This window comes from Bemisia tabaci, chromosome 1 (assembly GCF_918797505.1).
Source record: "Bemisia tabaci chromosome 1, PGI_BMITA_v3".
Taxonomy (NCBI): domain Eukaryota; kingdom Metazoa; phylum Arthropoda; class Insecta; order Hemiptera; family Aleyrodidae; genus Bemisia; species Bemisia tabaci.
The window spans coordinates 36738818-36752564 of NC_092793.1; the positions used below are offsets into that span (position 1 = coordinate 36738818).

Consider the following 13747-nt stretch of genomic DNA (forward strand, 5'->3'; position numbering starts at 1 on the left):
CCCCCTCCTCCCTTCGTAAGGCATCCCTTACCCTCCACTTTAAATTACGTAAGGCTCAACTGCCCCCCCCCCCCATACAATTATCGCAGGTCTAGGTATTTTGTATTCTTTTAGAAAAACAATGAAATTTTTAGGGCATCGTTTTTAGTAGGGAAACTGGATTTTTGAAGTAAGTCATAGGAAATATTAATGATGCGAGGGTCATTCCAAAGGTTTTGCGCGTTTTGCTCTCATTTCAAAAGTATTAAAGATAGGGAGAATCCGATTAGATTTGCACATGAGCCCTACTCTCAGCTTTAATTTAAGCTCAAGTTTTTTTTTTTTAAAAAAAAACGGATGAATAGTCTCAGAAGGTCTCCCGTCTCCCGCGCCGCCTTCATTGTGTTTCCCGCCACCTCTAGGCACACAGCGTCCATGATTAGTAAGATGCGCGGACGATTTCGGCCAGTCTGATCAAATCGCATTGAAATCCTTATCAATACTTTTTATTAGATTGTTGACCTGTTTAGCACGCTGTTTGCTAGGTCTTCGATGATGAGTGCAATCAGTGTTCTTTCGATATTTGTGTAAGCTTATCGTGTAAAGTGTGTTGTGAAGTTATGGCATTTTCAAAGCCAGGCAACTATGAAGTTCGATCAGTTTTTCGAGTTTTGACTTCGGAAGGTGTTAGTCCATGTGACATTATTCCCAGAGTTGAAGCAGTTTCCGGGGAAAATGGGATAAGCCATGGAAATGTCCAGAGGTTGATCCAATTGTTTCGAAAAGGTAGAACAGAAGTGCTCAATGGAACCCGAGATGGCAGGCCAAGTGTGATCGACAGTAACTTAATGGAATGAGTCGACGCTTTTATTCACGAAGATCGCCGATTGACACTTGGCGAAATGCTCGAATATATTCCTGCAATTTTTCGACCTGTCTTGCATCAAATCATTCAAAAATGGTTGAAATAAAAAAAATTCTAGCCAGGTGAGTTCCGAAAGTGCTAGCTTACCGCGCGTTTGGAGATGGCGGGAAACGCATCGAAGGCGGCGTGGGAGAAATTACCTCCCGAGCGTTTTGTTTATCCAATTTTTGAAAACTTGGGCTTGAATTAAAGCTAAAAGCATGCCTTAAACGCAGATGTAATCAGCGTTTCCCTATCTTTAAGACAAAGGCTGTCCAAAAAGTAAGCAAGTAAGTAAGTAAGTAAGTAAGTAAAGGCCGGGCTGACTGCGAGGCGCCCTTAAGGGGCCAAGACACCTGGCAACTGCCGTCGTGCACCCTAAAGTTGGACCGTGTCCCTTGACCTCAAATCATTGACACATCGTGTATCTGCTATATTTTCGCAAAGCTCAGCGGCCGTCCGATAGCCATCGGTAGATCTTATCACAGACTTTTGCAGACGCTGCAGAGCACGGATTTTTGGAGCACGGCCATGCCTCCACCGAGTTAGACTGTGTTGTTGCAATCTCCACTGATGGGTAGCGCTGGCAGTCGCGCACGCACTACCAGTGATCACCGATTTTTCACAACCCAGTCGAACAGTGCAGACAGATAACTTACTGGGTGACTATGTCCCTCTCGCACCCTGACCTCGAAGGGTCAGGGTATTGTTGTGTAAGTCATCCACGGTCACTATGACTGATATTTGAGTGTCCTCAAATATCAGCACCGGGACTGGTTCCCCTGCTAAAAATGGTGAGTACCTACAAATGAGTAGAAAATCAAAGTCGTATGGATACGATTTCAATTCATATGAATAGAATTTCAACTCATATGTGTAGAATTTCAACTTATATGAATAGAATTTAACTCATATGAGCAGAATTTCTCTATTCAGTTTTCGCCAACTCATATGACCAAAGATTCCAACTCATATGACTGGAGATTTCAACCCACGTGAGTTTAGCTTTGAATCTACCGTGTCCGATATATCTCAAAAACTAGTCATCGTATCAAAAAAATTTTAAGTACAAAATGTTTTTATTTTTCGAATTTACATACCATGTCGGTGTCTCCTGGTCAGAAACAGCACTTCTGAAAAATGAAAAAAATTGAATTTATGCGAGTTGAATTTTTCTACTCTTATGAGTAGAATATTCTAGTGATTTGAGTAGGATTTCTATTCATATGAGCAAGAAGTTCTACTCATGTGAGTCGGCGAATTCTGAATAGCCTACTCATCATTTTCAGCACGGTCCTGACTCAAAAATTAAGATAGCTAAAGGCTTGATCTCAGTTGTTAAGCAATTTTTTCCGGGTTAACCCTCTTTTTCTCGATTTCTCCTTGACGAACCCCCAAAAAACCCGAAAGTCGTGGATTTACGGATATGAATTTTGGGCAATATGCACGAATATCCATCTACTGACACTTGATTGACTACAAATGTATAGGATATGCATTTACAAGCCACAAAAACAGTCTAACTTGACTTTTTCAGCGCTTTGACCCAATATTCCCGCCAAAAAAGCGAAAAATCGCATTTTCTAAAAAGCGGCCAAACTACAGATTTCGAAGTTTGCTGTTCCTCAAGCAATAGGCCTTCTAGTTGACATATCCGCAAAAAAATCGCGGGTGGTATGTTGACCGCATTAAAAATTTTTAAAACGTACCGTGTAGATGAAATGGATGAAAGGTGACCGGGACAATTCTTTAAGCCAAACCGCGATTTTCCGCTGGCTATTTCTGGGGGTGGCTGACCGTCGGTTCATTCTTTCCCCATGAACTTTGAACCCTTATACCCGTAGTCAGACGACAACGACTTGACAGTGTTGCCAATCAATTAGGTTTTGCCATGATTAGTTGCAACAGAACCGTGCTCTGACTCTGATCATTAATTTAGAGAGTGTTCTCGGCAAGAGAAAATAGTCACCAGAAACGGTAAGGGATCCAGATATTTTTTTTACAAACAGTGTTGTAACTTTTGAAATATTTGACTGAAAGTTTTGATTTTGGTCTTAATCGATAGATATTGAGTTGATCTTTCGAATAAAACCAAGATCAATCCTCTAGCTATCTTAATTTTTGAGTTATAGAACCGGTCCCGGTACTTTTTGGACAGCCTTTGTAGTTTTGAAATGAGAGCAAAACGCGCAAGCCTTTTTGGATTACCCTTGTACAATTAGTTTAATAAACAAAAATACGTGGAGCACAATTGAAGATAATTTCTGTCTTTGGAATAGTTAAAAGCATATAGTTGACCTAAGGATGAGGTCACTACTCAGCGTCATCATCTCACGGGAGTGGAAAAGTGTGAATCAAGAGAAATGACAGGAGCATGGTCTGATCGGTCAGCAATCGGTGATGTGCTGATGTTCTCTATTTCATATTGAATTTTATGATCAACATGACGAAAAATGGATTTTTGCATTTGCTTTAAATGTAGACTGGAAGACTCAGCGCAAGGCTCAGCCCTCCCCCCCCCTCCCCCTCGTAAGGCACCGTAAGGCTGCTAGAGAACCCCCTCCCCCACTAACTGCATTACGTAATTTATGGACGGCCTCTACCCTATGGAATAACGGATACCTACCTGCGTCAAACAATAAAATTAAGCGTTTTTTCTCATGATCTAAATTTATATCTACCATCGTTGCTTGCTTTACAGGCGCTTCAAAAATTTTTAGAAAATGAACCCGCGACAAGGAGGTGGTTACAGATAAAGTTTGATATCCCAATGAAGTTTTTAAAAACGTATTGCTCGTTATGAAGCTGAGAGCATGCTTAATAAAAGTATTTACATTGTTTGTTGTATCTTGAATGCTCTTGAAGAAATTATTAGCAACATTTGCTTATTGGGATATACTTTCTTTTTCATATTTTTCTGTAGAGGGAAAAATTTATTGTCTCAGAACAAAAAACGGTTTTCTATTTTTATATTCACCGGGGGGCCACGAGCCTTTACCGGCTCGCGAAATAATCCCCAGCAGCGCTTCACGCCTCGGGCGTTAAACGTTACGAGTTACTTTTATGATTTATTATTTTAGCGCACGATACCTATGTGATTGATAATTGGTAATTTTTTAGGCCGGTGGCACAGCAACTAATGGCAGGTGAAATGGTGGAGCCGGAGCAATTCGAGTGCGTTACCGTTTATTTTAGTGACATCGTTGGCTTCACAACTCTGTGCGCCCAAAGCTCACCCATGCAGGTGTGTAATATTAACGCACTTCACGGAAGAAAAAAAAAACTTTGTGCATAGGATCCGAAGTTCAGGTCTGATAGATTCCTCAAGTTTTCGGAGCGTGTATCCAAAAACTTGAAAATACCTACCGACGTCCGGGTCACACATTTGAAGTACCTACTTGCGTACTTCAGTCGAGACTTTCATAAAGTAATCGAAGTACTTCAGATAAGTGACTAGAACTTTGGCAGCGGGGCTCATATTTATAAATCAAGGGTTGGTTCTGTGATGAGCCTTATGCGCGGATTTAAACACTCATTGAAGACTGACGTAAGTTGGTTGGCACTTTACCGTAAACTTACATGCCCTCAAGTTCTGTCGGTAAAAAAAATTTGAAGTGGTATATCAATACGATATAAACATGAATCTCTAAAAATTGGAATTTAAAGAGCTTTGAAAAGTAGAAATAAGTAAAGCATTAAAACTGCTTTTGTGTGTGACTAATTTTTAGGTGAAAATGGCGATTTAAGCCCAAATGTCTTTACCGAAATGTGCAGAAAAATACGAATTAAATTATGGGTCTATAATGTGGCCTGGCACCATCTGGCAACGCAGTAAAATATTTAATTTTGAAAATTTGGGAGTACTACATCTCGCCCTTTCAAATGACGGGCAATGCAATAGAGTTTACAAAATATTACTGTTCCAACTTAGCAACATAGCATTTAAAAAGAAAGGAAGGTTTTTGAGATAGCTGGTGTAGTAAAGGTGTGCCTTAACATATGGATTTTGAGGGTTGGCAGGATGGGCAGTGTTGAAAAATTGTGCGTGATGATAAAATATTTGAAATTTAAAATTTAAAAAACTTGAAATGTAATTGACAGTGTTGTTAAAAATTGTGCATTAAAATATGAATTATGGGCGGGGGAGGCGTTGTTGCCCTTTCGTACTGCGGGTATGCAATGGAGTTTACCCTTTCAGTTTTTAGGTTATGCAATAGAGTATGGTTACCCTATGGTTGTGGAATGGGTTACCGAATTGTGCATGTCGACGGTGCAAGTCGGCAATCACATAACTCGGAAAACGCGATTTTTCAGGAGAGGGAAAAAACTCTCTACATTCCTCATCTTTGAAGGTAGAGGGGAAGTAATTCTTAGAGGCAGCAAGGATAAGATGCTTTATAAGACTCTATCATCATTTTGAATAATATTCTCGTCTGTCAGGAGAAATGACCGACAAACCGAGTTATGTGTTTGTGGAAGTAATGTCCAACACTGAATTCCGAGATAAGTGATTGGCGAATTACTGATTCAAACCTATTCTTTGCCGATGTTGTCCGAATAAAGACTGAATAAGAGTCCTCTCACTTTAAAAGTAGCCTAAAGTTCCTTTTAACAAACTTTAATTGGTAGCGAATCTTTAAATTGACACTGGAAAACGATTCGACGGCGTAAGTCGGCAATCACATAGGTAACTATCGGTTTACGACGTCGCAGACTTCCTGTCACACTTCATTTTTTAAACGGAAAACTACTCAACGGCAATTCTTTAAAACTGCCGTGAGTTTTCTTCTCTGTGCGAATTAAATTCTGCAAAAACTTCAAGGAATGATGTCAATTTGTTCTCCTTTAAAAAAATGACATAGAGGTGGAGATTTTCAGACACCGCAAACGAGTTATGTGATTGTCGACTTACACCGTCGTTATGTGATTGCGGACTTCACGCCGTCGAATTACGAATTAAAATGAAATGAAGATAAAATTCAGCGCGCGGACGATTACTCAGTTATCCGTCGGATTAGATGTTAGATATTAAAACAGTAATAATATTTTTGTTGTTTGAGGATTCCGTGACGTACTAACTTTTAATTTTCCCTCCTAAACTGCTCGAGGTTCTTCCCGGGAGAGCGCGCGTTGTGTAAAAATGCGGCGCGACGGCACGAGTTATGTGTTATTGGAATTAACGCCAAGATGTGTGTTTTGAGTTCTACGTTTTTAGGTGACTTCCAGATTTTTTTCGGCTGAAATATTTTGGTAGCAGGTAAAGGGCACCTTCTACACTTCATTTCTGCAGCTAACTCAAAACCGCCGAAAATCGAGTTATGTGATTGCCGACTTTCACCGTCGATGTATTTTTTGGTGGCGGGGAACGGTGTTAGAACCTTGAACTTTGGGCATAAGGGTTGGATAATTCACGGGAATTGGCGTGTTCCCATTGACACTCTATTTAGCGACGAATGAAAAAAACGGACTCCTTTGACCTCGATAAGGTCAATTGTATTATACATTGTTTAGAATGTATGATTGAAGATGATGATGTACAAAAAAATAAAAGGAGAAATTATAATATCATTTCTAAAAATGTTTTACCATCGTCTACTACCCAAGGTCAAAAGCTCAATACTGAAGTATCAAACCTAATGTTACAATACTCAAACCCTACACAACACTCCCAAGGCACTGATGTACGGTCTCGAACTCCACTAAAGTATTCACTTTTAATATATCTGAAGCCCAAATTTCAAGGTTCTGATGCACACCTTAAATTCTATTGAACTATCCGATACTCTTGCCCCCGCCCTAGTAGCACAATTAGTGTTTAAAATGTTTCAAAAATGTGTCACTGAAATCAAAAAACATTGTCAACACATTTCATCGAAACATTTTGAACACGTTCAAAATGTTTTCATTCAGTTTTTAACACGTTTCAGACACTTCTCTATGTCACCCCAAATTTTTGTCAAACTGACACCCTATGCAGATGTTTCTGATACCTATTGAGGATGTAGCAAAGTTTCACTGATACGTTTCAGGAACATTTCTGAAACATATTTTTGAAAGGAAAGGTGATTGATGCTCTCACAAAATTGTTTCAGAAACGTTTCCAAAGCATTTCGATGGTTTTCAAAATATTCCTTACGTTTCATCGAAACATATTAAACACGTTCAGAATGTGTTCATTCAGTTTTTAACACGTTTCAGACACTTCTCTATGCCACCCCAAATTCTTGTGTCGCCTACACCGTGGGAAGATGTTTCTGAAACCTATTGAGGATGTTTCAAAGTTTCATTGAATCGTTTCAGCAACGTTTCTGTAACATGTGTTTGAGAAACGTAGGTTCTGACTGTTCACTATGAAATGTTTAAGAAATGTTTGCATGTTTCCGAAATGTGTTTCTTCGGGGGTTAACTAGAGGACAAGTATCAAACAATCTTAGACATTTGTTTTAATAACTAATGTCGCTGTGGAATTAGAACCATCACAACAGGAATCCCTTGATACTTACCATGCCTGAAGGCTGAATCGTTACACTGCATCATTATCAACCCATCAGAGGGATTAGAACACCTTCACTTTAGAAAAGTATACGTAAAGCACGATGTACGGTTTCAATATTCTAGATAATCCATAACTTATGAGCTTTCATGGAGATGAACTCGATTCATACAAGGAATTAAACGTGTTTATAACCTCCACATAATTAAATGTCCAAAAAGTATAGCTTGAGACGAAAAATTAAGCTGAAATTTGTTAAAATTGAGAAATTAAACGTTAACGCCCTCTGGTGGATTCAGTTTGAACCAGGAAAAGTTTTAGAAAGGTCCTAGAAATGTTTCTATGTTAATCAATGAAACATTTCTAAAACGTGTCAAAAACATTTTTAAGTGACGTATAAATTCTAATAAAATATTCAAAAAGGTTTTAGAGACATTTTGAAAATGTGTTGAAAAGGATTTGTTGAAACATTTTCAGAATGTGTTCCAAATATTTCAACTAAAACCACCCATTTCAGATGACATTTATAATTTGTTTTGGAAACGTTTTAACAAAGATTAATGAGATGAAGAAGAAATGTTTGGAAAATAATTTTGACTCAGTTCAACGTAACAAAGATCAAACTAGGTCAAAATGTTTTAAATTTGTTTCAAAAATGTTTCAGATGAAATGGTATTTTTCTAAATTCATACGAAATATTTCTGATATGTTTTAGAAATATTTCTGAAAAATCGCGTACATTTTTTTAAATTTGTTTTCAAAACAATTCAAAATTTTGGTAATCACGTATCAAAAAACTGAAAGTAAAACATTTCAAATTTATTTCCAATGTATTTTTTAGGTACAAAATTTGGACGTAGGTTTCCGAATAATGTTTCCAAGATAGTTCTGAAACATTTCTATTTTGTTTCATTTTTTACGGCCGCAATTTATTTCAAATTTCTTTCTAATATATTTTGATTTTAATTTTTTTAATTTAAAAAAAACGTTTTTAAAACGGTTCAAATTTGTATCAATGAAACCTCTGCAAAGCTTCGTGTCAATTATATATTTCAAAAATATTTCTGAAACGTTTCAGTGAGATGACACAAGTTAGACACCTATGAGATGTTTCTAAAATATTAGTGAAACGGGTTGTGCTACTAGGGCGATGCCCAAAGTCCAAGGTTCTGATGCACATCCCCCGCCACTGAAAAATAAATGCTCATTTCGGTAACCCATTCCATAACCATAGGGCATCATACTCTATTGGGTGATTTCACGATAAGAGGAATAGTCGTGTCGCCGTGGGTTATGAACGATATAGGGCAAAACGATTGAAAACCAAATGAATAAATCAATAGGAATGATGTCCCTGAACCTATCCACGCTAAAAAATATGATAAATTATTATCATATTTCATAATATGAGACTTTAAAGGCCGAAAATGTCCGGTCGGTTACGCGTCGCCAACCCCGATTTTGAAGCAAAAGAGCAATTTGCGGTAACAAATCAGTACTGATCATAAACTCTTTGGCAATATTTGCTGAAAAGAGACTCTAATGTTCAAGAAAATTGCCAGTTTGAACTGAAATGTTTATTATTGAGCGAGAAAAGTCATTAGAAAGAGGTGTCGCCACATTTGGCAACAAATTTTTGCAGTTGTATTGAGTGCAGTGTTTATCTCGCCAGACGGAGTCAGGAGTTTCAAAATTGCCATCAAATTGTTCGCTGAAGTCTTCTCGACAAAACCATTACTGATAAGTCAGTTTTTTTTACAATGAAAACTTTAATTATTATGAAAACCAGTGATTTTTAGGTGTGTACCCAGATAAGACACTTATCATAATGGTTTTACAATATTGGGCAATTATTGTCAGATACTGTCGCAATATTTACACAATACTGACAATAATTTTGAAATAATAACATTATAAAATCAAAATTTATGATCAGTACTTTTACCGAAAATATAATTTTTTACAAGAAATCAGTACAATATTTAGTATTTTGATAAAAATCAAAATTATGTTTACATTATTTAGTATTTTTAAAAATAATATGTTTACCCAAAACATCATAAAAATATTTTCAAAATATTTGTATTTCAATACTGTAAAAATTTATATCGTGAGAGTATTTTTAAAATATCAGTACATATAATATTTATATTCAAAATATTTATTATATATTTTAAAAACATTTTAAAAGACAGTAATGCATTAGTAAGTATTTTCAAAATATTTTGAAAATATTTTAAACAATAATACTGCTATTCAAAATATTTTTAAAATATTTTCGATATCCTAATCGGTATAAGTCATCATACTAAATGCCTGCCCATAACGAAAAGTATTAAACATAATAAGGCTTAGATTTAAGACGTAGCTCAAATGTGTTCTTTCTGAACAATTATCCATTATTTTCAACCTTATTATTCATAAAAGTTATTGCAGTTGTTGTCAAATTTAATATAATATAATATAATATACATTTTTTTGCCTCCCAAGAAATTGTTGAATTTCCACCTCCTTGAGGTCATTTTCAATGTATTTGCGCGTGATCTCAGTTTATTTCTTTTTTTGTTTCGTTTGTAGTTCATGTACTGTTGTGAATATTATCATTGAATGACAATGTTATCATTCATTCACATCTGGTTGTTTATTTCTTATTTTTCAAATTTCAAATGAAACATTTAAATTCAACTGAAGAAGAAATTCTTGATCTCGTGTGCTTATTGGTCTCCTGTAGAACTTGCACTTAGTAGCTGTGCAGCTGTGAGATTATGGCAATCGCACCTGCATAGTCTTTATGAGGAAGACATCAAACTGCAATCAAATGCAAAATGCATCTCAGAATGTCGATGAAAAATTTAAAGAGAAAAAAATAAATAAAATAATAGAATGGTGGAAATAATAGAATAACAGAGACAAAAGAAGAGAAATAAAATGAAGTAAATCAAATTAATGATAAAATGAAGTCAAAGACTAAACTGAAGTAAAACATTAGAGGGAGCAAGGAGATGAAGTAAAAAAACTGAGATGAAGAAAAAAATAAAGTATAAGGGAAAAAACTAAATGAGGTTAAAGAATAGAATGAATTTAAAGAATTAACTGAAGTCAAAAAAATTATGATGAAGTATTAAAATAAATTACAGTAAAACAAAACAAAGTAAAGGAATAAGAAGTAAATAATTAAAGAAAAAAAATGAAGTGCTTGAAAAAAAAAAAAAAAAAAAAATAGAGTGAAGAAAAAAATAGAGTCAGCAAGGAAATAAAACAAAGTAAAACGATAAAATAAATTTAAAAAATTTAGTAAAGTAAAAAGTAAAATAAATACACGGACAAATCCAGGCAGATGGAAAATATCCTAGTTGCCCGTCCAACTCGACGTTAAATACCGGTTTTAAGTCACGAAAATACATCGTCTCGTGAAGCTCAATCGGTAGGGTCGTCGATTAGTGTTAGGTAGGTCCCGGGTTCAATCCCCAAGGTGGATGAAAAATTTCTAATCTGCAAAATCGATTCAATAACATCCCAGTGGTTTCATTATTTTTATTTTTCATGGTTTCTAAAATTATTTCCACAATTAACCCTTTTCCACCATCCCCTAGCTGCGAACCCCTAAATTGATTCAATATTGGTGTAGTATTGTCTCAATATTAATATCCAAATACTTTCCCTTTGAAGTACTGGCACAGTTTTCTCAGCCAAAGTATTGGCACAGTATTTATGCCAAAAGGAAAGATGGTGTACGATTTTAACATTGGCTCAATATTTAACCAATATTGGCCCAATGTTTGCATAAATACCAAAACAATATTGTTTAAATATTGGCTAAATATTCCTGTCTTATCTGGGTAGCACTAATTCCTCACTACGCAAAAACCTCAATTTAATATTATTAAACTAAAAGGAAGTCTCCAAAGTTTAGAAAACTTTTAAGGCAGCATCAATTCCACCTCATAACTCAAGAATTGCCAAGTTTCATCTTTTGTATCATCTTTTATCTCACATTTTCAAGTGTCGGTTACGCTGCGTCTGTTACGTAACCGACACAATATGGCAGGGCCGCCATGTTTGCGTGGACCTCCAGCAGTCCCGCGGGAAGCGCTGATACCTGATTCAATGGCTTGTTTATCAATCACTTTAACTTTGCACTGAATCAAAATAGAGCGTGCCAAAGCTGGAAAAAGGAGGTTCAATACCTTTAAAATGAGGTAATGAAATCCTGTTAAAATTGGTGCACTTTTATTTTTGAGGTATTTCACATTTTAACTATTCCTGTTATCGTGAAATCACCCTATTGCATAAATTAAAAATTTAAAGGGTTACACTATATTGAATAACCCACAGATTGAATGAGCTACAATGCCCCCCCCCCTCATAATTCATATTTTAATGCACAATTTTCTACATCAACACCGTCAGTTACATTTCAATTTTTTTTAAATTTTTAAATTTAATTTTACTGTCACGCACAATTTTACAACACTGCCCATCCTGCCAACCCTAATAATTCATATTTTAATGCACAACTTTACTGCATCGTCCACCCCAATGACCCTAATTTTTTTAAATGATATGTTGCCACGTTGCAACAATAATATTTTCAAAACACTTTTGTATTGCCCACAAAAAGCAGGGGTATGAAGGTATAAAGGGGTGTAAAGGAAAATAAAGCAGTACTCTTAAATTATAATTAAATTGTTTACAGCGTTACCCGATGGTGCGATGCCCACCTTATGAACCCATAATTTGATTCGTATTTTTCTGCACAATGTGGCTATAAACTTTTGGGCTCCAATCGCTGTTTTTACCCTATTTTTATACGGCATGAGCAGCCATTTTGATTTGATTAGCATTACCCTGTTCCGCATTATAAGATGCTGGGGGGCTAAGCCCCCTAGCCGGTACGCGGAAGCTCTGAAGGCGCTCTGCGCTATCAATGGGCCGCTCCTATTTTTGGCCTCCTATTAATGTTGGTTTGATTTTTTCCTTAAGAAATTACGGTATGAGGTATACTTTTTTTTTTAGAATAAAATGAGTTTTGTTTTTGATGAACAAAGAAAAAAAAATTTGAAGTCAGAAGGACGCGTTTTGCAATGACTGATTAATGAAAAATTGCAGTAAAACAAGGGTCACCAAACCATGAACGAATTTTAACTCGCAAATACATTTTTCCAACGGTATATGACGCGTAGATTACGATGCGCACATTGAAAACGCGAAAAAGTAACTCAATAACCGAGAAATACGCAGTTGAAAAAGCGCAACTTTTCCGCAAATTTAAAACGCCCCAGTTTCGCGCCGCGCCGGATGATGTCATCCGGCACCAATCAGAGGCGAGCCCGGATTTCCAAAAGTCGAGTCAAATATCTTTCTCCTCTTCCTACAGCGGTAACATTTCAAATTTGGACTGTCAACAAACAGGAATAACCATAACCTTCTTATCACCAGCCAACACCATAAAGTAATGATGTTTCAGTAAACTAACAACATGGAAAGCTAGATTTTTAAGAAAATTTATGATTTCCCCGGCAACGAAAGTTGTGGAACTCTATAAAAAGTTGACAGGTTACTTAGTGAACATCATTGTAGCTTAAAACATCCATCTGAGTGAAATTGTCCCGTTGTTTTCATCGTTTTTCACCTAGTGCCAAGTGTTGTTTCCAAAGACATAAAGACGGAGCGCTAAAAGCAAAAAATGTAGATTCTTTTCAACCGCCTCTACTATTAGCTAGAGGATTGTCGGCGAGATCGGGACAAGAAATTCAAATAAAGGCGGGTGGGAACTAAATAAAATTGCGGAAACAAAGTATTCTGGGTTGATTTTTGCCCAAATTCACTTACCCATTCATATTTTTTGACTTTAGGTTAGTTTTGATCCGTCGTCGACCGATTAATGTCATTTAGGAGTAACTGTCATCTAGGACTGTAACGGCCTGTTTGAACCGGCAGAACCACCATGAGCAGAAGAAAAACTAACTTTATCTGCGATTACTGCCTGTTACCGAAAAAAAGTAAGTGTATTATAAGAAGTCGCAGTCCCAATTTTCTTAATATATTCGTTTTAGGCATTTAAAATACGTTTTGAAGAAGAAATGTGGAAAAATCTAGAGGACAAGTTCAAATGAAATTTCCGTTTGCCGCCATGGATCCCCGCGCTCATTTTAACATTCACACAAGCACCCAGCGCAAAACCAGGCTTCACTTTTTCCCCGTGCTTATAGATACGAGCACTCCGTCTTTATGTCTTTGGTTGTTTCTAATTATTTTGACTGGGACCCCAGTTTTCTTAGCCTTTTCTAATGGCAATCATCTTGCGAAGGATCATAGTAATCTCCTTTGCTTTCAAAGTAATACTTTAGCTGCGGTGAAGTGATATCTGT

The 13747-nt window shown here is 36.4% G+C and overlaps 1 protein-coding gene across 1 annotated transcript in view; it reads left to right on the top strand.

Annotated features, from left to right (window-relative positions):
• Positions 1–13747, top strand: part of LOC109038378 (atrial natriuretic peptide receptor 1) — a 405535-nt gene that overhangs the window by 334388 nt on the left and 57400 nt on the right. Inside the window, exon 19 of the mRNA XM_072306602.1 lies at positions 4004–4127. Within this exon, the coding sequence (XP_072162703.1) occupies positions 4004–4127 (124 nt within the window). The remainder of the gene's footprint in view (positions 1–4003; positions 4128–13747) is intronic.